We start from the raw sequence: 27618 nt of genomic DNA, 5'->3' as shown, positions 1-27618 counted from the left end.
GAAGTAACAGGCACAGAGGCGCAGAGCGGGAAAGAGCAGACGTCAGGTCAACGGCAGGAAGCTTACAGTGAGAGTTCAATGTGAGTGGGCTGAGCAAAACAGCAAGAGGGGAGGTGTGCGCAAGGATGTCACCTAAAATGGCCTTTCTGCCATGAGTAAGCCTTGGGCTTTAGCCTGAAGGTAACATCAAGCCATTCAAGTGTTTTAAGACTAGGAGTAATGGAGGCCAGGTTTTCTTAGAGGATACTGGCGGCCTGGGGAGGGACGGCCTTGCCTGCAACTCTGCTCTCAGACCTGAGGTGCAAGTTCAATCCGCACAGGGGCTGCAGACCTCCTGCCCAGCAGCACACGCAGCTAGCAGGAGTCCGAAGAGAATTATGAAAATGCTGTGTGCATCTCTGTGGTGCAAATAACCAAAACGGACTTTGAAAGACAGAAAATGTGAACTGATTCGTACCAATGAAATAAACTGCAAAAGGTTATTGAAGTGCCAGGCCCATATAGTTTTATGGATAAATGCTTTCAAACTTTCAAGGAACAGATCATTCCTGGCTAAATAAGTAATTTCTGGAGCACAGGGGGGAAAAAAAACCCAACTGACTTTGCAGTTAGCATAACCTCACTCTGAAGCCTAGAAAATATTTCATTAAATACTAGCAAATAAAGTTCAGAAATGAACTTCTATCTGGTGATGTAAATTGTTTATTATGGTTAAGAGACAAGACTTGGAATACACAATAAGGAAGCATTAAGACCCTCACTTAAATAAGATCAGAAATTCCAGTGGTTATAAGTCATACATACAAAATTACTCAATTTTGCCAGTCATTTAAAAAAATCCGTATGTTGAGGGGCACCTGGGTATCTGACTCTTGATCTCAGCTCAGGTCTTGATCTCAGGGTTCTAAGTTCAAGCCCTGCATTGGGCTCTGCGCTGGGCGTGGAGCCTACTTTAAAAAAAAACAAAAAACAAAAAACTCCTTGTTTAAACAATGAGGTACAATATTTTCATCTCTCAATTTTAGAAAGATTTTGAAACCAGCCATTCTGTGTTTGAGCAAGGATACCAAACAACGAGCAGCTCTGCGCACTTTCTCGAACCATTTCGGCAACAGGTATCAGAAGACTGGAAGGAAATAATACATTAATGGTGGTTTCACGATTTCCTTTATTTATTTTAAAAAATTCAGATATAATTAACAGACCATAAAATTTGCCTTTTAAAGTATACAATTCAGGGTTTTTTGTCTATTCACAAGGTTGTGCAACCATCACTGCTGTTTTACGGCAAAACATTTTCATCATTTCAAATTCTTTTCAGACTCTTCCTCCCCTGGGATCTGCTCTCCAGTTAAAAGTATTCTGCCCTCACAGGCTGATGGTGAAATAGGCCTGGAAATGCCTCCAGCTTGGGAGGAGCCTGGCCCTGGACAGTGCGGGGGTCGGGCTTAGCAATCTCCCATCTGGGTCTCCAGCCAGTGGAGCCATTTCTTTCCTTTCCCAGCCACTGGAGTGGTACCATCTAAAAGGCTGAGTCAGGCTGTGAGCCAAGGCGGGAGGGGGGGCCAAAGGGGCCAAAAAGGGCCAAAGCTTCTCAGGTCTGCCTGCTCAGAACAAGCAGAGCTCAGGCCTCACCCCGGAATAACTGAACCAGAATCTCCTGTGGGCAAGGGCGAGGCATCTGTATTTTTTTTTTTTTTTTTTAAATTCTCCGGGTGGTTCTAACATGCAACCAACGTAGAAAAGCCCAATGTGAAGCCATAAGCCTGACTGTAGTGCAGGTAAAAAGGAAGATTTCAAAATTAACACTTGACAGAATTCTCCCAGTAATTCTGCTATGAATAGTGGAACATGTTATTTACAAAAATATAAAATAAAAAAAGGAAAGACAGTAAACAAAAATACATTATTGTTAATGTTTTGATTGTATTCAAATTTTTATTTTGAACAAAAAACTTAATACAATGATTTTAAATAATAAAACGTGGTATATTCTAGATACTTGTTGGTATTTTTGTTTTAAATTTGGACTCCTACAGTTCTGTTGTGATGCTTCCTTCAACATTTATATTATTTCTTACCATATTATCACCACTCTAAACTTGCTAAACAAAGAATCACTCTAAGTGAAGCTTCACTTGAAGCTTCACTTTACCACAGAAAACACACATACAGAACAGTCATTTTTATATTTACAAAACACAAGAAGTCTGTCCAGCCATTTGGATTTGTTGTTACATTGCCCATACTGAGATTAGCAAAAAGCTAACTAATAAGCAAGATTTCACTTCAGCAGTGCAAAAGATGGCATCAACCAAACTTCATTAAACAAACCGACAAATTACAAATTCAGTAAAATTCAACTTGTGTAATAGAGATTAAAAAAAAAAACACAAAGTGGGTCACAACTAGACTGGTTTTCACTGTGCAACTTTCCTCAGAGAACAACACTACCCATTTCACATAGAAAGGAATATGCATCAAAGCCTTTGTTCATGAAAAAAATGCCCTCCAAATTTGTCATAAGGCGCAAAAAAAAAAAAAAAAAAAAAAAATTTTTTTTTTTTTTTTGAATGAAGCAGTTTGGCCCAGAGAAAAGCTTATACATAATGTGTATACATAGTATATACACATTAATAGCTACAATTGAAACCATGTTAGTCATTAGACAATTAAATGAATTGGCTCAGTGCAGTGAAAATGTGTCCATTTTCTATAAATATGTAATTATTGCTGATATGCTACACATGATGCTTTGACACGGAAACTGTAGTAACTTAGACTTGCAAGCCGCCATATTGCCGGCGTCGGCCCTGCGGCAGGCGTTCACGTGGACAACATGCCATCCAATCCTGAAGAAAAAGCAAAAATTCCACTACAGAAAAAAAAAGGCTTATGCACTGTCCCTTACATTTTTGCCTATTTTTTTTAAAAAAAACAATAACTAGTCCAGTTCACCACAAGTTAAGTACAACCTGACAAGCAAGTTTAGCGGCAGGATGGGGAGAGAAGAGTGAAAGACAGCATGCATTTACAACTAGCGCCGATCTAGTCTATTCTGTCATACAAACTGGAATACAAAAATCCAATTTAAATAAGACTAGACTAACTGTAAGAGTTAAAAAAAAAAAACACATACACAGTAGACTTAGTTTGATACTGATTAATTTTAAGAGGAAAACTCATCTTGTCCCCACTTAATACTCTACTGCAATTTATTTGATGGCTAGAATATTTACTTACTTAAAAAAGATATTAAATACCTGTATCATGAAATTACATTCTTTTTAACAATAAGACATACTGTGTAAGAAAATAGCTCATGTGTGAAATGTGTCTGAAATGCATTTTTCCTCATAACTATCAAAACATCCACTCACACTAAAACAAAACCACCACCACCCCCCCCCCCAAAAAAAAGTTCAGGAAAGATGGGGTGGGGTCAGGTAAGGAGCAAGGAAGGAAAGGTTTACCAGCACAGTGATTAACAATGGTTCAAGACAGAACCAACAGGAGTTGGTCAAAAGGATGCCTTCAATACATGGCTACAATTAAAAACCCAACTCAACCACTTTTGGTTCATTGCAGTGAGACCAAAAAAATCTCTCTCACAGATTCATATAAATACTAGACTCCAGCTCTTTTATTATTATTTTTAAAGTTTTCCCATTTGTTTTTGCAAGGCCTAGCTACCTTATTACAATTTATATTTGCTCTGCAACAACTACAAGAGGTAGGCATAGAGCATGAAAAAGTTTCTTAGTTAGTACCCCGCTGTGGGCTGTCCACCACATAACACCTTTCACTTTAGACACGTAAAGGGATTACTTTCTAGCCTTTCCTAAACCCCAAAACAAAGCTGCTGCCATCCCATGAATGTTCTAAAAGAGTGTACTCACAAATAAGAAACTTTCTCTACTGAAGGATACTGTCATAGTGTTTGTTGCAGAGCATTCATATATTTATATATATATATTTATTTATTTTTAAAAAATAAACAAACAACAACAAAAACCAAACCCAGGTTCCTAGAACCAATTCTCTTGATTCACTACTTCCACAAAATAAAGTGTACCATTTGGCCAAGACTACAGATGTGTTTTTTTTTTTTCTTCACAGATGCAAGTGCCATGCAAAATAAATTAAAGAACAGATATCAAACATACATGTGATAAAACTACTGAAGGTAGATCTTTAAAAGCATTTATATAAACATAATTTATAATACTTCTCTTTTTTTCCTTTATGTACAGTCACAAAGCTGTCGTTATACATCTAGAATTTCCTCCGCTGTGCCTCCACAGCGCAATCTGTAGCGACCAGTTCTCCAGCTTATGGTAGGGTCCCATAATGCCGACAAAAAAATGTATATTGTCATGGATTCACGGATGAACCAGGCTACTGCATAATCAAGTTTTGAGAAACACAGTGTGCCACCCTGGGGATTTAAAAAAAAAAAAAAACAACAACAACTGACTGACCGACTGTCGAACTAGACACAGTTAAAAAAAATGAAATTCTTCAATTTCACTCTTTTAAATACACTACATAAAAATCAAGCCTGCTTCTTTGTATGATTTAACTGCCATGCTATATCTGTTAAAAAGTGTTAATGATGAGTAGAAAAACCATTAAAATCATGGCTATCCTGACCTATTTTAGTGTGAATACTTGATTCTTTGGGGAGCCTTAATAAAAATCATTTTACTACATTATTTTTTGAGCCTTAATAAAAGTCATAGTATAACTACCAACTGAAAGTTGAAAATCAAGTTGAGTTTTGCATCCGCATTCTACTAAGGAAAGTAATGTTTAAACCTGATATTAACCTTCAATGGGAAGCTAAAGAATGGCTCAGATAGATTTCTTCAACCTTTTCTACATTAAAATAGTTCTAGTTCTACCAAATGACTGCCAGCCTCTTCATGCCAGCCACATACCTGGACACCCCTGAGTTGAATGTAGTCAAATATAAACCAGGCCAGGCAATGACACATGAAAAATACCATAATATCCCATCTGAATACATGGTGGGCCGCCCATCCGATAATCAAACTGGCAACAAAGCACTCTGAAATTGGCTCACAAATTATTGTAGCAGGAAGCATGTTAATTCGCAATTTGGTCCACCTTAAAAAAAAAAAAAAAAAAAAGATTTTCTTTAAACAACAGCTTGGTTACAAGACTAATCAATTTTCCCCCCAAATGATCAGCTCTTTACCCTGTAATATAAAGGCCCTCCTCTTTAAAGAGTATTTAATGAATTTCTTTTCTATTTTTATTCAGTATATATTAAAAAAGTCTATAAATTCATTTGTATGGATTATAGAAGTCAAAATATAGAAAGTCAGAAAACAGAGATCAGCATATTGAAGAAATCAAATTCTCAACATCTTTTTAATTCTTTTTTTTTTTTTTTTTAAAGATTTTATTTATTTGACAGAGAGAGACAAAGCGAGAGAAGGAACACAAGCAGGGGGAAGGGGAGAGGGAGAAGCAGGCTTCCCACCGAGCAGGGAACCCAATGCGGGGCTTGATCCCAGGACCCTGGGATCATGACCTGAGCCGAAGGCAGACGCTTAACTGACTGAGCCACCCAGGCACCCCTCTTTTTTTAAATTCTTTATTTAAATTCAACTTAGTTAACATATACTGTATTACTGGTTTCAGAGGTAGAATTTAGTGATTCATCAGTTACATATAACACCCAGTGCTCATTACATCATGTGCCCTCCTTAATGTCCGTCACCCAGTTACGCCACCCCCCACCCACCTCAACATCTCTTTATTGAATGCTTTCAGGGTTACACAGCAAAGAAAATGTATTTATACAATAAATTTATTTTAATAATGATGTTAAACTCTCTTTTCTGGAACTAAGCAAAATTTGACTTTTAGATATTTTAAATACCAAGTTAGACCATGTAAAAATTACTCCCCCCACCCTTTTTCTTTTAACCAAGTATAAAAAGAAAAAAACCAGCTGATTTACCTGATCATTCTGGACTGAAACTGGGAAATTGAGTAAGAGCCAGAGTTTTGCATTGCAACCTGAGTGGACATCGCAAACCTCCAGCCTCTGAAAATTAAGACAATTATAAAATGTACTAAGATGATGATGAACACATACAGGCATGACTGACTATGCATTTACTCATCACTATAAAGAGGAAGCAACCGTTGGTGTTCAGGGGGAGCCTAGTTCTCAGGATTAGCACCCTACTTGGGGTATATCATACTTATGGATGTTTTAGCAATTACACAGGCCCATGACAGTACCATCTACAGCTGGAAGGAACTACAACCCCTCCGTTTACAGTTTAAGAAACTTAAAATACAGACATTCTGAAAGTACTAAGTGGAGTGGGTTCTGTATTTCATAGTTTAGTCCCTGATCACTACTAAACAAAACCAAAACACCACCAGCTCAAATGGGGGGCGGCGGGGGAGATACATGTGATACGTGCGTATCAACAAGATATCCACATGTTGTGGATATTCAACAAGAAATGCAAACAAAATGCAGCATTATGTATCTCATGGGAAACACTATGAAACTATGAGCCACATGAATAACATCATGAAAGAATTTTAAAAACATACCTCAATTTTTAAAATCTTATCTTTAGTAAATTATCACACAAGGCAATGAAAACCCTTTTAAAAGCAAACAAGTATTTTGTGACAGAGAAATGTTATTAAGTCATTCTGTGAATCATTAGGTGGCTTCATAGCAAAGCACCAAATAATCTACTGAGAAATTCCAAAATGCGAAATCATATTCTTTAAATTTTCACCTGCTGGCTTATGACTGCACTAATATTTTTAATTCTTCTAAAACACATAGAAATTTACATCTATAATAATGTAAATTTATAATCACAGAGAAGCTTCTTTTAATGTCAAACCACGTTAAAGAATCTAAAAGAATCAGAACACTTATTTTCTTCACTTATTTCTTTCATAATGTATCTATGAATAATAGGAATTACTTTGTAAAATATTAACCTATTCTGTACTCACCAGCAAGAAATAAAATAGCCCCAAACCCATGGGTTTAAAAAATACAATAAACCAACAGGAGCCAGCTACTAAGACTACTACAGCCTGATGTCATTTCGTTTGCTTACCGGTCAGCTATGGCTTTGGCCATAAAGTAATCTTCGGCAATGTACTGAGCAAAAGCTATAAGCCCTCCTGCTTGATCTAACACATCCTTTCTCATTAAACAAGACATTCCCGTCACACATTTGAAACCAGTTACGTTGGCAGAGATATATGACCTTGGATGAGAAGTTCCAAAATATACCTGCCAAAACAAAAGCAAGAACATTTATGCATAATTAGAATGTTATGTTAAAAGTATGGTATTTATAAACATTGTTTTCTTCCTAATGAACCTCCTTTAAGTATGACTGAGTATCTTATTATTATTATAAAATTACCTGAATAAAAGTTATTACAAAATAATGTTTACATGTAGCGGGCAATCAGTAATTTCTTATTTGATTGACTATTCTATTTTTTTTTTCAAGATTTATTTATTTATTTTAGAGAGAGCAAGAGAGAGAGAGCACGTGAGCAGGGGGCAGGGGCAGAGGGAGAGAGACTCTCAAGCGGACTTTGCACTGAGCAAGGAGCCCAATGTGGGGCTCGATCCCACGACCATGAGATCACGACCTGAGCCGAAACCAAGAGTCGGACGCTCAACCAACTGTGCCACCCAGGTGCCCCTAGATTGACTATTCTTGTTACCACTATTACAAAGAAAAATATACTTCTGGGAAAAAAAAGTGTATTCTATTCTCAGATAAATATTGTGTTCCATAAAGCTGCAAGATTCAAAGATTTATCCAAATGTAACTGGTATATAAAATAAATTAGGTAAAAATATCATTCACTGACATATCAAATATTAACAAATATCTTACACAGCCTACTATCAAATGTTCGTGTAATGACACACACACACCCCTACATACACAAGTGTATGTACGTGAATGTACATGTGTACTCACACACGCATACATACATACAAACACCACCTATAGGTGTATCAACCTACAGGACAATCCTATTTTAATTCCTTTCATAGCTAGCTGCTTCCTGCCCAAGTCACTGAGCTTTTTCCCGATTTCCCCAATGTTATTTTTCAATGTATTTTTCATAAGCAGGGTAGATACTAAAATTCTGTCTCCCATTTTACTCCCCCTTTCCCTAGATATGCTTTGAAGTCATGAGCTATGCAAGTTGCTAAATTAGTGGTAGAATAAAATGGTCATCACCCTAATTATTAGACATAAAACATTATTATTTACATCTGAGATACGCTGCCTTTTCCAATTAGCTTGAGAGGAGAACGGTGATTTTTCTCAATGGCAGGAGTTATGCACACAGTGTGGAACAAGAGAATTATCAGGGGTGATGAAGAAGATGATTCTTGCTACCTACCCTATGTCCAGACTTCAACGAAGCTTTGATGTTTGTGGGACTGAACTGAACCAAATATATAAGACCAGAAGCACACATCTTAATTCCTTAAGTAGTTATTACGTGGGGCTTTAAGAATGAGGTGTAAATAGGGACTATGTCAACGGCTCCCAGGATTTCTTTACAGACTTGAAACAATCCCTCTATTTCCATTCACTCTAAGTACGGCAAAAGGGGCCTTTAAGGATTAAATTTAACCTCAGGGACTGACCGTGATCTAGGAGATGTGGCATACCACTGCCATATACATCAACTTGGATATTTCTAAAACAAAAATACAATGTGGCATATAAGAATAAAAAGTATTTTATTTTAAAGTAGCGGCTCAGAGTTTCTCTTAATAAACAAAAACTCCGGTATTTAAAGATTTAACAATTTCTTGCAATAGGACAAATATATTCATAGGCAATATTAAGAGCTCATAGCTCAAACTGCCAAAGGTTAAATTCCACTCACAATGTACCTTTACCCCCTTAGATCTGTGGTAATCACAAGACTGAAATACAAAATAATGTAAGTGCAGATATGCTTAAAAGCAAGTTGATATATTTAAAAGACTACAACCGTATATCCTTCCCTGATGACATTAAGGCAAGTTTTTCTTCCCAAATGTGTTAACAGCACAGGAATGGTTAAATCAGGTATAGAACATACATATGATAGACTGTGACACAGCCCATAAAAATTAATAACTTTCTAAAAAGTTATTAATGATATGGAGAAAAGCTAATGAAGTGACAAAAGTCAACTTATTTTTTAAAAGCACATAGAAAAAAACAGAAACTTCCTCTAATAGGTAGGGTTATGGGTTGTTTTTTATTTTTTGCTTCTTTTATTTTTCCAAAATTTATAGTTTACATTTCTGTTATAGGGTAAAGAGAAAAAAAAAGGAAAACCCAAAGTAAGTTTCTCAGGTAACTTTTAGAAATCTGTTTTTAAAGGAAATCAAACAGGGGTGCCTGGGTGGCTCAGTTGGTTAAGCGCCTGTCTTTGGTTCAGATCATGATCTCGGGGTCCTGGGATCAAGGGTCCCCCCCATGTCAGGCTTTCCTGCTCAGCGGGGAGTCTGCTTCTCCCTCTTTCTCTCCCTCTGCGCCCCCACCCCTGGCCAAGCTCCAGAACACTCTCCCCTCTCAAATTAAAAAAAAAAAAATCTTTAAAAAAAGTAGGACATCAAATGGATTTTATAATGATTTGTATGAATAATTTTCCCTTTTTTGTATATTTAAAATACTCTGGGGATGCCTGGGTGGCTCACTTGGTTGAGCATCTGCCTTCGGCTCAGGTCATGATCCCAGCGTCCTGGGATCGAGTCCCGCGTCAGGCTCCCTGCTCAGCGGGAAGCCTGCTTCTTCCTCTGCCTGCCGTTCCCCCTGCTTGTGCACTCTCTCTCTCTGACAAATAAATAAAATCTTTAAAAACTAAAATATTCTGTGATATTTAAAAAAGATTCTTTTCAGACTGGATCTCTGAAAGAATTATATGCCATGTGCTTTTATGTAAATCAGTAGTCTGGAACCTAACTCTAGATCTGAGAGCGAGAGCGTAAGGAGAAAGAATACATTCTGTTCAGCTGGTGATGAGACCGTAAGAGGAATTTCCTGTGCACATTCCTTCTCTGCCAGAGGGCAGTTACGTTCAGCTGTGAGTGATTCCAGGGGCCCAAAAATGTCTTCAGTAAGAAAACAACTACTCTCATCTTGAGGATGTCAGTATCTAGCAAGTTAAAACAGACTTAATCACAGTTAACTTCGGGTAGCTCATCCCAACTCTCAGACCTAAACTAGTCTCAGGTTTCTGGTAGATGAGGGATGTGACAATAGGAATATTACATATGACCACCATACTTACCTGTTCTAATGTGGCAGCAAAGCCCTGTCTGTCTGCTACATAAGGCAGACCATGAACCAGGCCTACTTTCTCTGTCATTTGGTTAACCATGTCAGTGAGTGTGTCTGGAATTACTACAATGAAAAAAACAAAAAGGTGGCAAGGGAGAGAGAGAAAAAAAATTATTTTTAGTAAAGTGCCCACTAATGTGAAACATATTTTGTGAGCTATTATCCTTTTTTTATATTTGGATCTAATAGAATCATTCTCCATCACTTTTCTAAGTAGAATACACATCCCAAAAAAGGCATAATACATGATAAGCTAATTTACACGATACATTTTCAGGCTAATAAATACCTAACATGTACCAGAGACAGGATATACCTTGAAAATGTTACTCTCCCTGTTTCAGAACCTCCAAACTGGACTAGAGACAGTATGTCCTAAAAGAAAAGGTACAGGAGCAGAGCTCTAAAGAACCTCGGTCCTTATGTTGGTTCCCGCATTCTCTAACTATAGGAAATGAGCCTCCACTTTCTTAGAGGGTATGAGATATCCTATCTCCTAAAACCGCTAATGCTAATGCGAACTGAATGGCATGATACTTGACAGGGATGTGTACATATGTTATGAAAACGTAACAAATATATGAGAAAAACAACTGAACATAGCAAACACGAAGAATGAACATAATCTCTGACCACGAACTGAGGGATCTGTAATGATCCTGATTAATTAGGCATGCCACACTTCTATTAGTTTCAAATCTGCATTTTAAGCTAATAAAAAAATTTAAATCATTGTCCCCTCTTCAAATAGCAAACATCTCATATCTTTTTACATGACTTTATTTTTATTTCCTTCAAGTCTTACGAACGAAATCTACTCTATAAAGTGTACTTGGACCTTAAATACAGTGGTTCTCAACTGCTGCCCTGCAGGGGACATTTTGCAACGTCTAGAGACAGTTTTTGGTTGTCACAACCAAGAAAGAGGTGCTACTGGCATTCAGTGTGTAGAGGCCCGGGATACTTGCTAATCATCCCACAGGGCAGCCTCAGCAACAAAGAGCTATCCAGCCCAAAATGCTAAGGTCAAGAAACTTGTGGTAATTAGATATAAATATTTAAAAATGCAAAACTGCAAATTATAATTTCAGTATATAAACGCCTTCCTACTAAAATAAGCCATGTATGTATTTTGGTAATACATTCACCTATTAATTTTTGTGAACTACATTTTGTGTGAGATAGTATATTATTGGTGCCACAAACAGATCATGAACAAGGGAAAATTTACAACTATGAAAAATCCTATATAAGGGGCTATAAAATGGACCATGACTATCTTTTTCTTAATAGCTGGAATTTTCTCTTTAAAGCAAAATATTTTTATACATGTAACATTCTAGGTTAGCATTACAAAATTCCAAATCTTAGTAAGTATAACTTGACATTTTACCATGAAATAAGATGAAATAAATTACTTTGTTAGGCAAATAAAAAGGATTGACAAATATATTTTCAGACTGCTTTTGGCATTTTACCATCAAATGGATAGTTTTGTGAAATAAATAAAAAGAAGCTCACCTCTTATTCCACTATCACAAATCCATATCAGATCATACTTTGCAACTTCATATCCTGGCATTAAATTATTAATTTTAGGATTAATGCCAACTTTTTTGCCACCTAAAAATGTAAAGGTGCAACAGTGAAAAAGATTCATGCAATACTGAAAATATTTTCTATAATACAGATATAGGGTAGAGAGAAGTGAAAAGTACTTTCATACATAATAATTTAAACAAACATACTTTATCATTATGCTTAACATTCCTTATTATTCGTAACATTTAGAAATTGTTCATTCTCAAAGAGAATTTCTTTGAAAACATTATTTTCAGTTTTTTAATTCTTAAATGCATCAGTAGTAAGTATGAATCAATGTTTAATGGCAAATATCTCTCTACAAGTCTTCAGAATAAGCCTATAGGCTTTTGAAAAACATTTTTAAAAATATATATATATTCTTTTTGTAATATCATAAGAGCAAATTCTATCAATCACTCCCAATTACAGTGAATGCGATATAGAAAAGCCCACAGATCGAAAATATTAAAGAAACAAAAAAACAGACTCTCATGTCTGATTGAGAAAACAGGGTAATTGGGGGGGAGGGAGTAGGGGTTTTTGTTGTTATTTTGTTAATCCCAGATATGAAAAAAACCTGTGTTTTTAGAACTTAAGTTTTCTCAAAAGGATATAAACATATCCTATCACTACTCCAACATGCATAAAGCAAACATGCTAATAACTTCACTCTAGTTTAATACAAAGATTGCTGATACTTAATATTATTAAAGCAAAAGGGTTATTGCCGAAGTAAGTTGTTACCTACCAATAAACAATCTAGCATCAACATTTGGGTATTTTCCAAGAAGCTTCTTACATACATCAATGGCTGGATCATCATGATCTTGTACACAAAGGAGGACTTCATACTAGTCAAAGAACACATTTTATGTAAATTAATCTCTTACAAAAATAAGCACATTATTAGTATTTGCTGACTGATAAAAAGGCGTTAGGAAAAACAAGCAATTGTACACACACAGTTTAAAGTTAAGAGAGTACTCATAATGGATGCAAACACTTATGATATCAAGTGTTGCTTTAATTGAGAGCAGCTTCTCCCTGAACAGGGGCCTATTTGCAAACAGAAGAGATCATGAAGGGCCTGGCAGCCCTCACAGCTGAGGGCCATTCCCAGATAGGCATGACCTGATAATTAAACTGGATCTCAAGCTTCTCCGTGGCTCCGAAGCTTTACCAAATACTCACAGGGTGCCCAGCAGTGTAAACGCAACATAGAAAGCAAAATAAACACCCCCTCTGTTCTCTAGAAGCTTGGTCTCTGAATTTATCATTTCATGAAGGTGCTATCAATTACGTATCAACTCCCCTTATGATCAATTTAAAGCACTTTCCCAAACTCTTCGCATGAAAAGGACAAAGGGAGTTTAGATTTTTGCTGTATAGTAATTTCTGAAATAAAATAGAATTTGACTAAAAATCTATCAGCCTGAAAAGCACGGTTAGCCTTTTAACAATGAAAATACCCAGGGTTCTATTCTGCTCAGTAGGTTAGGGAGTCATTTCTTTGCACTTGACTGGTTTGGTCCTTTTCCCTGGGATATTTATTTAAAGAAGAGAATACTGGGCCCCACTCTTACTTTTGAATTAGAACTCAGGGGGTGATTCTGACATGTAACCAGGTTTATAAAATCTTGAGCTAAACTTTAAGTTACCAATTAGTAAACTACTAAATTTTTAAAAAGTATCTGCTTTCACATACAAAGATGCTACTTCAATATTTTATGGGGTATTCTAAGTAGTAATTTTTTTTTTCCAGAAGTGCTATTAAATTCATGCTGACTCTGCAACAAATTTCCTACCAATCTTTTTCTAAAATGGGGTTGGCATTTTTAAGCAAAGGAGGGAGGTTAATTATGTCCACGAAAAAAATAACAAATCCATGGGTCCTAAAAAATAAAAAGAACTAAAGACATAACTTTTTAAGTGTCTAACATACAGGGACTAGCCCAGGTAAAGGGGAAACTCAGCAAAAACTGGCAATATGGAAATTGGTGGCTGAGTATGAAAAGGGGCCAGGACTAAGGTCAAAGAAGGAGATAATACGATTTTTTAAGTGTAAAAAAAAAAAAAAAAAAAATGTTTTCTCAATAATTAAGTAGAGGGGAAAACAATGTATACTTCCCTCATACTTTCCACCTATTATTAGCATACATTCTATCAACTATCTACCTTTAATGATGACTGACCAAAATTGCCACTCAGGAGGTATCAAAACCAACTTTACAACTACCCAGTCTCCAGGGACCAGATAAAAATCGGAGGATGGGAAGGACACCACTCTGGCCCACACCCTTGAATTTCCCAAAGGGTTGACTCTTAAGTCCTATAAAGCATCAGTCATCCTCGAAACCTGACTCTCAAAACAATGTTTGGCTGAACCAGCCAAAAGGCACTGACCTTAACAATGAAGATCAGAAAGATTAAGTGACCTTCCAAAGGGTAAAAGTAACAATTGGCTTCCCTACTAGAGCAAGCTGTTCAGCCAGGCTTGCGGTAAAGAATTCCTTGTTTTTCCAAACACCGCATGGTTTCTTTAATGCTTTTACAATTTATGCTGTTTTGCAGGTATGACCGAATACAGTGAAAGGGATATTCATAAGTGATATAATTCCATAAAATATAATGAAAAAGCTTTGTAAAATATATGTTCTAGAAATGATTTCAAAGGAGGCAGAGTTTACCTTTCTTCAAATGCAAGATTTAAAATTTTTATTTTAGGGGCACCTGGGTGGCTCAGTCAGTTGTGTTCAACTCTTGATTTCAGCTCAGGTCATGCTCTCAGGATCCTGAGAGCTGGAGTTCCACATGGGGCTCCCTACTCAGCAGGGAGTCCGCTTGAGATTTTCTCTCTCTCCCTCTGCCCCTCCCCCTGCTTGTACTCTCTAAAATAAATACTTCAAAAAATTAAAGGTTTTATTTTTATTGATTATACTTCTTAAACTTAATTTTAAACAAAAATCAAAAACCTCCTGATTAGCCAGGGTGCAAATAAAACTCAATTCACATTATCTAAAAAACGTTAAGACTCTTATTAAAAAACACATAACTTTTGCTTGTTTCTGAAATTGAAAATGAAAATCATACCAAATAGGAGGTAAGCATTTCACGTATTTCCTAAAGTATGAGATTTTAACCAGGAGTTCGTTTTTTAGCTGTGATAATCACCTGTGTCTTCAGTTTGATCAAACATTTTATTTGCTAGGAATCTCTATTAGAATAGTTAAGTCACTCTAACTACCCTGCAACTGGCAAAACACAACATTATCAAATTGGTTAAAGGCTTTCTTAGTTAACACACAAAAAAATTTCTGAAATGTTTTTTAAAGACTGTGTTTATTTACTTATTTAGACAGAGAGTGCATGAGTTGGCGGGGGGGGGGGGGGGGGGGGGCAGACGAACAGAGGGAGAGGGACAAGCGGACTCTGCGCAGAGCCCAATGTGGGCTGGATCTCACGACCCTGAGATCATGACCTGAGCTGAAATCAAGAGGCGGAGGAGGCTTAACTGACTGAGCCACCCAGGCGCCCCTGGATATTTTTATATTATCTTAAGGATGGGACATAAGTATATATGTTCAAAAACATAATGTTTATTAAAAATATTACACTTTAAAAATATTTCAAGATAACATTTACTTTATAAATCTGAAAGGGCTATAAGATATAGTGAATTCCATTATAAATCGGCGTATTATGAATACATAAAGTCTAGAAATAAACCCCAGAGTAGTTTAGATAAGAAGGTTAGTGTTCCACAACTCTTTGGTAAGGTTACTATACAAATAGCTAAACTGGCTAATTTTCCCTTTTTCTTTTCAAACAGTGCAATGACTAAAAGGCTGAGAACAAGAGAGGTGCAGGAAATCCACCAACTGGGATTCAGCCCTTTGATATTTAAGAACTGAATATCTGAAACAGCAATAACCATGAATGCTACTTTTCAGTTTTTACAAATAAATTCAGATGCATACATAATATTAGATTTAGATATATAAATAACATTAGAAAAACCTCACTGATAAACTTTGCACTATAGCAAACAAAATAAAACATCCTCTTAAAATAGAAAACTGTTTTAATGATATTAATCATATTGCATATCAAGTAGAAATATCTTGAACTATTCTATAAATAACTACACATTTTTACAGAAAAATTTTATGATGATATTTGGATGACAGCAGAATATGAATTTTCTGTAACAGAACAGATTTAAACCCCAAATGCCTAGAACATTCTCTGGCATGGAGTGATTAATACACTTGTTAAGTTAATGCATTTATCCTTAGGATAACTTCTGAGTGAAAGACAGATGCCAGGAAGGAGATGTTTCATAAGAACACAGCTCTGAATTCAAAGTTTGGACAAGTAATATTACATACTTCTCTATTTTCAAGAAATTGTCTATACAGTTTTCCAAATTTACTTGGCGAATTCCTATCTTGCAGATTCACCACATATATTGTGCTTGGTCTTCTGATAATGGATTCGATTTTCTGTCTTCTCTAATTCTTTGTTTAGATCCTGTTAAGGGTAACTACACTACCAGCAAGAAAGAGTCCAAACATGGCACCGGACTTGTAACATTTTAAACCAATTCTGTATTTGCAAAAAAGGCAAAAAACCCACCATTATTACCACAGCCTCACTCTGGTAATAACTCTGATCATTTAATTTAAAAACTCCTCATATGGCCAGAATTTACTAACATAAAGCTGTCAAGCCATTTGAGACATTGCTGCATCTTCCCTCCGCAGCTAAATCTCTCCCTAAAACGCCGTCTATGCTGACACCAAGCTGAGCGCTCAATTTTGCGGAAAATGAATTGTATGGCTTTTTCATTATTTTTTTTCCCCCAAGGAATAAATATCAAAGTAAGTGGAGGAGTGCCTGGGTGGCTCAGTCCATTGGGCGGCTGCCTTCGGCTCTGGTCGTGATCCCGGCGTCCTGGGATCGAGTCCCGTGTGGGGCTCCTTGCTCAGCGGGGAGTCTGCTTCTCCCTCTCCCTCTGCTGCTGCTCCCCCTGCTTGTGCTCACGCTCTCTCTCTCAAATAAATAAAATCTTAAAAAAAAAAAAGAAAGAAAGAAAAAGTGGATTGGGGCTCCTAAGTGACACAGATGGTTAAGTGTCCCAACTCTTGGATTTGGCTCAGGTCGCAATCTAGGGGTCCTGGGATGGGGCCCCAAGTCAGGCTTCGAGCTCAGTGCAGAGTCTGCTTAGTAAGACTTCCTCTCCCTCTGTCCCCCACCCCCCGTCCATGCGTTCTCTCTCTCAAATAAAATCTTAAAAAAAAAAAAAAAAAACCCAAAATAAGTGGACTGACAAGATATGTAAATGTAAAGTACAGAAATCTTTCAGGGCAATTAGTATAGTAACGATTCTCACCAAAATTTAAACCCAGAAATTCAGAACAAGTACCAGCAGTAAATCTTGCACGTGTCCAAAATTAAATAAAATTTCTAAACTTCAACATGTTCTTTTTCCAGAATGGTCTATAATGTTCGGAATCAATTCAGGAGGAAAACCTTATGTCCAGAATGAAACTGGACATACTTCTGGAAAACAATGTTCACACTCGAAAAAAAGCCAATAGTAAAGTCTGCTGGGCCTGGCAGTCAGACAGATGTCCCTTTCAGGACTACATGCCTCCTGGGTGACATAAGCAACTTGTCTGTTCACACTTAGATTTGTGGAATTTCAGCAGTTTAACTTCAGTTTCTTGTGGAACATCTGCCACTGGGCTTGGTCTTTTAAAAAGCCAATAAAATGCCATGAAGTCCAAGGTTTCCTTTAGATTGCAGGTCCCTAGCACTTTCCCTCCGCTTTCTATATTTTCTATTTACACAGCTAACAAACAGTACCTTTATAATTAGTAAAGTTCTCTGAAAAAAGAATAAAAACAATCTCTTATATATGTGGTTCCTCATTTTATAAGTATCAAAACAGCTTTCTCTGCGATCAATTTAAATACCTCAATGACGTAAGTGCAAAAAGAAGCAAAAACTAGAGCTCTTGAGATAATCTCAAATTGTAATAAAAAAAAATCTTCATTCATTCAGAAGAAATCAATTATTGATTTATCCCAAATGTTCAGGATTAATGGATACATATGTCCCTGGGTTATTTTTAGAAACTCTTTCTACAACTAAAACCCACACTAACTTCCGCAACCAATTCAATTCCATCATCCCCCAAGGACCCAATATAAAAGTTCCATAACTAAGTTCTGAGAGTGGGTGAATGGGGATAGGGTGGGATGATGATTAAACAATTAAAATGTGACATCAAGTTTCACAAGGATAAATGCATGATTCTAGCTTAATAATAATCAATGAAATATTTAATAATAATGAGATTTAATAATAACCCATGAAAATATTCATTAAAAAATTCTCTTTGCATTTACTTACATAATGTGAGGTTTGAAAACCTTCCATTTTTCTAATTAATTTTATTTGTATCATTCTTCCTAAATTACAAAAGTACACTTTTTGCACTTTTAGTTTAAAAACATCAAGTATGTATCTTATTTTTAAAAAATTACATATTCGATTTATTGGATACATACTGTGTGCATATATATATACATACACACACAGACTAGAAGAAAAATACGTAACTGTTTTGCTTCAAATTAGCTTCAAATACCCACTTCCAAACTTTAAAAGCACTAATATAAAAACAACACTAAAAAATAACCAATTATACTCGTGTCCACATACTTAATAAGAGGTGTATTAAGGCTATTACATCTGTGTCTTCTCTATTCTTTTCATTGATGCTACCGAGAAAAATACGGGCTGAAAGAAAAGAAATAAGAGTGTCACCCTAAGAAATGTGGTGTGTATTATTTTCCTTCTCACAACTTGAGATACACTGTCCTAAAGAAATAGGAGGGGAAGGGTCTCCAAGTGGCAAAAACTATGGACAAACTGGACAGTCAGTGTAAAAACTGACACAAGACCTTGGAGGAAAATTCAATGGATCATTCAATGAATGATCAAGCAGGTAGAAATGTAAAGACACATTCAAAAGCGGTGTTTCAAAGAGGCAATTTAAAAAGCTGCAATAAAGCTAGATACATAAATCTCTTGATTTAGTAAGTTCTCCTAAGAAACTACAGGTGGAATATTAAAGGGAAGAGATAAAAAGGATACTGTCATCTCAAGAAAACCGGGAGTTCGCCAAAGGCGGCGTACGTTGAGTTCACAGATCTACAGACCATATAGATAAATGATACGAACAATACAATTAGGCATTCAAACCCAGAAAGATAAAGAAATTAGAAATTAGGTATGAGGAAGCCCCATCTTACTGCTAATTGTAACCTATTCTTGGCTCAAAAGCCAGATTTCTCAAGGGAATTTACGTTTACTTCCAGCTCTCTCGAATCTCATTTCAGACCACTAAACGCTGTTTTTTCTTTTGCACTGCCTTCTCCTCCTGTCGTTCACATACAACTCTCATGGAACAAGATTTTTATATTCAAACTATCAGGGACTTAACAGTGTCTGAGCTCCAGGCGGTCTGCTCTGGGATTTCTAATTCAGATGGACATGCAGGTGGTCACAAGGTCACAGAAGGAATCTGCACGCCTTCCTCAACCCCAATTCTGTCCTGTAACTGCTGCTATTGCAGCATCAGTTGTATGAGGCCAACATCATCATGCACTTTTTTAATACCTCTACCTTTTACAGTCAAAATGCCTCTTTAAGGGTTTACCATGAGAGAAAAGCAAAAAAAAAAAAAAAAAAGAAAAGAAAGAAAGAAAGAAAAAAAGAAAAGCTCTCACCCATTCCTAATGAGTACAAGGCTGTACTTACTTTGGGGTAATCCAATTCGAAGAATGTCTCCAAGTTGTTGATTAGGTTAGGATCTACCCCTTTCAGGGGCTTCAGAAGAGACACGCCTGGGAGCTTGCTATACGGCTGTTTGTCTGTTGCCTTCTTGTTGAGGTGTAATCGGCTAAAAAGCAAATGATGTTTACGTCATTTCTGCAGAACACATTAGTGCCAAATCTGTATAAAGTATGTGTTAAGCTATCAAGAAATTACTAAATTCTAAGTTTTAAAAAGCTATCTGAAAATGAAGGGATGTAACCAAATAAGCATCCAGTTTAGGAAAACCAGAACTAAGCAGAATGAATGTTCCAGTGAAGGCTGGAGCTGAAGACTGTTGTTTATGGCTGTACTCTCAGTGCTTAGAGAACCATGCCCAGCAGAGAGGAGGCATTCAATAAATACATGGTGAAGAAATGAATTATAGTGTTAGCCCACATATTAACCACCCTTCCTCCCAAACTGCCATCACTGTAGACCAAGAACTATAACAACAGTGGGGGGAATCCCTATCTTCCCCAGAAAGAGAGAAATATAACCAGAAAAATCTGAGAAATTTCTACCAGAAATTTCTACAGAATTTTCTACCAGAAAAATCTGAGAAATTTTAAAGAGCTGATCCTCTGCAGTCCACACAACACACGACTGAAAGAAGTACTACACTCCCGAACGGCAAGCAAGAAAATGGGATAACTAGCAGAACTCCTGATATACACAAGATCAGAATGGCAGCGATGGAACAGAAGGAATTTGAAAGTAAGAAAAAGAAAAAATCTCAATGATAAGAAAAATGTCTATTAATGCCATTGGAAGATAACCAGTGCCACCAACACACAGATACGTTAGCCATTGTTCTCAGTGCTGGTCCATCCCAAGGGTGCTACAGCATGGGGCTCCTAAGGAGGGAAGCCATGCCAATTAATGAGAGAATTTGCCTCAGTTAATGTTTGTGGTGTGACAACAGAGAGAAGAGATGCCTTTCAGCCGAGTGGTGATGTTTCTATTTTTTTTTTTTTTTTTTAAAGACCTTATTTATTTGACAGAGACAACAGTGAGAGAGGGAACACAAGCAAGGGGAGTGGGAGAGGGAGAAGCAGGCTTCCCGCGGAGCAGGGAGCCCAATGCGGGGCTCGATCCCAGGACCCTGGGATCATGACCTGAGCCTAAGGCAGACGCTTAATGACTGAGCCACCCAGGCGCCCCGAGGGGTGATGTTTCTAAAGGAAGTCACTGAAGTCTTTCCTCCTTCTCATAAGCAAGTCTCCAAGCACTCAACAGTAATTAGAGGTTAGAACAATCACGGGACCATGCACAAGATATTTTAAGACACACGTTCTTCCACATTTTAACATCTCTGAAATCAATGGCATCTTAACAATTGGTGGCATCCAGTAGCAGTCCTGAATTAGTAGCATGAAAACCAACCAATGAAACCTTCTAGAAGATCAAGAAAACACCAGCATCAATGCATCTTTGATTCAATGAAATACACTATTAATCTATGAATGACTTCTGAAAGTACACCACTAACATCATGCAGAGCAGTTAGCCATGGGCTCAGGTTCAACTAATTAAAGGCTGGGATGTGCCACGGCGGAATATCTAATGTTTCAGATAAGGCCACAAAACATTTTACAGAAAGAAAACAGGTTACTTACAATGGAAAAAATTTAAACCAGTAAGAGATTTTTTAAAGAACAAGACTGTATCAATATCCGATCTACAGCCCCCAAATACCAGAAAATAATGGGGTACCATTTCCAGTAGTGCCGCTTGGTGTGGTTAGTGCATAACTTGCTTTTTTACTGGTCTGCGATGAGAAGAAATGGAGAGAAAGCGTTTAGAAACAGTTACAGCAATTTGACATTTCCATGCCATCCAAGCATGTGATCAGTATTTATTTTTATTGTAGTCTACCAAAGTATCAGTCCATGCCAGACTGGAAATATTTTAAAGAGCTGATCCTCTGCCATAGATAGTTTGGAAAATATTCATCTAGCAAGTTCATCGAGAGGCTGACCAGAGGTAAAACCATGATCTAAAATTTATATAACCACCGAGGCACGTGGGTGGCTCAGTTGGTTAAGCGTCCGACTCTTGATTTTGGCTCAGAGGTCATGATCTCAGGTTCATGGGATTGAGCCTGCACTGAGTATGGTGCCTGCTTAGGATTCTCTCTCCCTCTTCCCCGCCCCCCATGCACACGTATGCATTCTCTTTCTCTCTCTCTCTCTAAAAAAAAAATAAAATAAGGGGTGCCTAAGCGGCTCAGTCTGTTAAGCATCCAACTCTTGATTTTCGCTCAGGTCATGATCTTGGATTGTGAGATTGAGCCCTGCATGGGGCTGACCATGGAACCTGCTTAAGATTCTCTCTTTCTCCCCCCCAACACCCCCCCCCCCCCCCACCGCCACTCTCAGATGCGTGCACTCTCTAAAAAAAAAATAATAAAAATAAAATAAAACAAAATTTATATGACCACTATTCCATACCTAACAAAATGGCAGACCAGATGTCTGGAGAAACCTATCCAATACAGAACATACAGATTGTTGGAGAAAAAAAGTTTATATATTTAATTGATTGACAGTAATATCCACATGGTTCAAATCACCGAAGATATTAAACACAAAAGAAGTCTCGCTATCATCCCTGCCCCCCATTCTCAGCATTATTAGTTTCTTACTCATCTTTCCAGAGACTTTTTAAAAATGCACATACAAGCCAACACACATGCACAAATTCTTACATATTTATAATGTTTAACATAGATGCATTAAAAGCTTGTTTTAAAATACATAACTGAACTGTTAGGAAAATAAATGAAACCTCCCAGGTCAGAAACAAGGAGAAATCTCTGAGTGAGGGAATGCTGACTGGCCCCAGGGACATCTGTTGGTGGAGACAAGCCTGAGACAAGAATGAGGGAACTCTGTTCTGTCCACCGTGTATAAATATGGAATCTCTGAAAGGCAAAGTAGAAAAATGCTGGCCCACAGTGGGAAGATGGGGATGCTCCCTTCTTGGATTCACTCCTGAATGAAGTGGAATAAAAGGAAAAAAGTCTTCCAAGAGAACACCCAAACACATGGGTTTGGAACCCATAATGCAAACTACCTGTGATGCTTGAACAAAACCCAAGGGAAATAAAAAAATTATAATCACTGACACTAGAAACTCAATAGACAGGTAGGACAAAAGAATGCATATACAGTTTAAAAGAGAACTGGAGAACTGGAATCTAGATTTGAAGAAATTATTCAGGATGTGGCACAGAGAGAATGGGACGGAAAGACACTGAAATCATGGAACAGTTTGAGACATGGGAGGATAAAACAAGAAGGCCTGATATCGCAGGAATTTTTTCATCTCTTCCTACTCCATGATCTTTAAGTGCTATTAAACTTATCAAAACTTGCACGAGGTCATGCCAATACAGAGAAACCCAGACCACTAACCCATTGATTTTGGCAAGTCTTTAGATTAAAAACAACAAGGATAACTTAAACAGTGTTAAACAGTCTAGTATTGATTCTATTCCCCCCCTTCCCTTCTTCTTTATTAAGACATTTTAGTTTAAGACACATAGATCAATGGGATAGAATAGAGAGCCCAGAAATGGACCCTCAACTCTACGGTCAACTAATCTTCGACAAAGCAGGAAAGAATGTCCAATGGCAAAAAGACAGTCTCTTCAACAAATGGTGTTGGGAAAATTGGACAGCCACATGCAGAAGAATGCAACTGGACCATATCCTTACACCACACACACAAAAAGACTCAAAATGGTTGAAAGACCTAAATGTGAGACAGGAATCCATCAAAATCCTAAAGGAGAACACAGGCAGCAACCTCTTTGACCTCAGCCGCAGCAACTTCTTCCTAGAAACATCACCAAAGGCAAGGGAAGCAAGGGCAAAAATGAACTACTGGGACTTCATCAAGATAAAAAGCTTTTGCACAGCAAAAGAAACAGTCAACAAAACCAAAAGACAACTGACAGAATGGGAGAAGATATTTGCAAATGACATATCAAATAAAGGGCTAGTATCCAAAATCTATAAAGAACTTATTAAACTCAACACCCAAAGAACAAATGATCCAATCAAGAAATGGGCAGAAGACATGAACAGACATTTTTCCAAAGAAGACATCCAAATGGCCAACAGACACATGAAAAAGTGCTCAACATCGCTCGGCATCAGGGAAATCCAAATCAAAACCTCAATGAGATACCACCTCACACCAGTCAGAATGGCTAAAATTAACAAGTCAGGAAACGACAGATGTTGGCGGGGATGCGGATAAAGGTGAACCCTCCTACACTGTTGGTGGGAATGCAAGCTGGTGCAGCCACTCTGGAAAACAGTATGGAGGTTCCTCAAAAAGTTGAAAATAGAGCTACCATATGACCCAGCAATTGCACTACTGGGTATTTACCCCAAAGATACAAAGGTAGGGATCCGAAGGGGTACGTGCACCCCGATGTTTATAGCAGCAATGTCCACAATAGCCAAACTGTGGAAAGAGCCGAGATGTCCATCAACAGATGAATGGATAAAGAAGATGTGGTATATATATACAATGGAATATTATGCAGCCATCAAAAGGAATGAGATCTTGCCATTTGCAAAGATGTGGATGGAACTGGAGGGTATTATGCTGAGCGAAATAAGTCAATCAGAGAAAGGCATGTATCATATGACCTCACTGATATGAGGAATTCTTAATCTCAGGAAACAAACTGAGGGTTGCTGGAGTGGTGGGGGGTGGGAGGGATGGGGTGGCTGGGTGATAGACATTGGGGAGGGTATGTGCTATGGTGAGTGCTGTGAATTGTGTAAGACTGTTGAATCACAGACCTGTACCTCTGAAACAAATAATACATTATATGTTAAAAAAAAGAAGATAGCAGGAAGGGAAGAATGAAGGGGGGGATATCAGAGGGGGAGACGAACCATGAGAAACTATGGACTCTGAGAAACAAACTGAGGGTTCTAGAGGGGAGGGGGGTGGGGGGATGGGTTAGCCTGGTGATGGGTATTAAAGAGGGCACGTACTGCATGGAGCACTGGGTGTTATACGCAAACAATAAATCATGGAACACTACATCAAAAACTAATGATGTAACGTATGGTGATTAATACAACATAAAAAAAAAGACATTTTAGTTTAAATGCTAATACAGATGTACCTTCTATCCTTTGGAGAGCTTTTCATATCAAGAATGCAGCATTTTATCAGACACATTCTGACTCACCCAACAGCAATGAAGCTCTCTCCAGGTTTATGAAGAAGAGAACTGGTTAATACTAAATCTGAAATTTCTACTCAAAATAACTATAACCTAAACTATATCATAGGACCTTTAGAAAAAATTCTCATTTGTGTTTCTCCATATCTATCTCTCCTCCCCCACCCCCCAATATTTTCATTCCATACCCCAAGGAGTCACCTTGTGGAGTATACCCTAGGATACAAGAATCCTACTTTGGAGAATATTGTTTCGATTTATGTAACAGAACTGACAAAGCCCCTTGTTACAAATTAGGTGAAATGTTTATCAAAAACAGTAAAATATCCATTAAGTCACACACAAAATCACTCCGCACTGTGCTCAGCACACAGTGGTGCTCCATGACTACTTAGCATTCCCTTGCTGAACAATCATTTTTGAACCCCAAATGTACACTAGGCATTACCTTGTGCACTGGTGGTATAGCGAACAGGGGAATTCCCGACTATCAGGGAGCTGCAGTCTAATGGGGGAGTTGCACACATATATAAGCTCTTCTCCATATAAAACTTATATGTATAGTCAACCAAGCTATGTTCTAAAGCAAGAAATATATTAACTTGGCCTGCCACCTAGAGAAATGATGCAGGTGGATGCCTTAGCCATAGCCAGTGTTTTGTAAACCCATCTGTATTTTTCCAAAATATGATCAAAAGCCCATTTGCCCAGAGTCTCAAAAGTGGCCTGAGTGATGGAGTCCTCCAAGTGGGGTGTCTGTGACAGGGTCTACAAGGTTTACTGGTTTCAATCTTTGGTATCTGGTTTTTAACTTTGGTATCTCAGGGCAGGGGTTCTGTATTACTTAGAACGGACTTGAGCCCACTGCAGCCACACATTGCACAGGCTTTATCATGGGTGCCCATTTCTACCCTGGGCCTAGAGCAGGTGACTTGCTTTCTGTCAGGATCCTTTGTACAATACTTTCTCAGTTTCAGGTTCGACACTGGGAATCCAGTTCTACCTCCCCATTGTGCATTTGGCTTGCGGGCCTTGTCCTTCTTTAAGAGGGTGGGGGAGAGTATTTTTTCTTGATGGGTAACACACATATAGTAAAGTCACATGCATTTTCTCAGAGTGAAACACCCATGTAACCAGTACCCAGATCAAGAAACAGAATATTACCGGAACCCCAGAAGCCCTTGCCATGTCCCTATCTACTAACTACCCTCCTCCTCGAGGGTAACCACTATCCCGACTTCCAACACACTAATTCTGCCAGCATTACAATTTTATCTAAATGGAATCCCATAGGATGTACTCATTTGTGTCTGGTTTCTTTGACTTCAGTGAGATTCATCTTTGCTGTTACATTTAGTTATAGTTCATTTTTAAAAAAGATTTATTTATTTTCAAGAGGGAGCACGCGCATGCACACACAAGCGGGAGAGGGTACAGGGATAGGGATAAAGAACCTTAAGTGACTCTGCACTGAGCATGGGCCCAACACAGGGCTCGATCTTACGACCCTAAGATCGTGACCTGAGCCCAACTAAATATCTCACTCAGGTGCCCCTAGTTCATTCATTCTTATTACAGCATGTATTCCTTGTATTAATATACCACACTTTATTTAGCTACCTTCTGTTGATGGGCATTTGGGTTATTTCCAATTTGGGGCTAATACAAATAGTCTGCAGCCTTGTCTCTGTCCTTACTAAAGTACCAAAAACCCTGGCCTAAACCCCACTCCCACCCCTGGACTTAAACTTTTAGACAAGATGAAGAAATAGGGACTGAATCTGCTTGCCCACCTGAAGCAATTTTTTAAAAATCAGACAAAATATGGGAAACAATGGCTTTTAAGATACCGGACATAAGGTAAAGAAGGACAGTGATTCCTGCGACATGGAAAACAAATGAAGTAAGCCCTCCAATTGCCCCAGCTTACTGCTTTGAAATAATTTCCAGGCCAGGAGACCAGTGTTTCTCAACATTTAATATACATAATGCCCAGAGGTAAAAATCACAACTTAATGGACCAGCTGCAGAGCTTAAGAATCTATTTTTACAAGCATCCCAAATGATTCTAATGCAGGCTAGCGTGAACCACACTACAGTAGACTATAAATTCTCCAGGCTCCAGGAAAATAATGATAAACAGTATGTTTATCTCAATTAAAAAAAAAAACACCACTGACTAAATAAGAGTAAATAAACATATACAGAGCTCAGAAGGTAAGGTTTGGTTCAGAGATAAAATTACAGAGCCATCCAGAGTTTGTTAAATACATTAGCTCTCTCAGGTAGAGCATGCCATTAGCAGGTACCCACAAATCAATGTAACTGATAGAGGGCCAGTAATGCATGAAGGAGACCAGGAGTGAGTAACCCAAGAAGCAGAAAGATAGGCAGGAAGAAAGGATTTAGTAAAGAAGGCTTTATTTGGCTAAGCTGTTTTTCTTTTTGAAAGTGTTCAAGGAAGAACAACACTAAATGCAGCTGAGAGAGAGATCAAGACATGTCCCTGACTGTCCCCCTGACTGTGTGGCCTTGGGGCCCTTG

The 27618-nt window shown here is 37.8% G+C and overlaps 1 protein-coding gene across 1 annotated transcript in view; it reads right to left on the bottom strand.

Annotated features, from left to right (window-relative positions):
- Positions 1-4114: 4114 nt before the first annotated feature.
- Positions 4115-27618, bottom strand: part of UGCG (UDP-glucose ceramide glucosyltransferase) — a 35677-nt gene continuing 12173 nt past the window's right edge. The window contains exons 2-9 of the mRNA XM_032418374.1: positions 19806-19947; positions 12724-12826; positions 11913-12014; positions 10342-10454; positions 7131-7309; positions 5993-6079; positions 4941-5130; positions 4115-4438 (exon numbers count right to left, since the gene is read on the bottom strand). Of these exons, the coding sequence (XP_032274265.1) occupies positions 4268-4438; positions 4941-5130; positions 5993-6079; positions 7131-7309; positions 10342-10454; positions 11913-12014; positions 12724-12826; positions 19806-19947 (1087 nt within the window). The 3' untranslated portion in view covers positions 4115-4267. The remainder of the gene's footprint in view (positions 4439-4940; positions 5131-5992; positions 6080-7130; positions 7310-10341; positions 10455-11912; positions 12015-12723; positions 12827-19805; positions 19948-27618) is intronic.

This window comes from Phoca vitulina, unplaced genomic scaffold, assembly GCF_004348235.1.
Source record: "Phoca vitulina isolate PV1807 unplaced genomic scaffold, GSC_HSeal_1.0 scaffold21, whole genome shotgun sequence".
NCBI lineage: Eukaryota > Metazoa > Chordata > Mammalia > Carnivora > Phocidae > Phoca > Phoca vitulina.
Note: the sequence above shows the minus strand (reverse complement) of the source record. Positions and strands in the feature narration are given on the sequence as shown.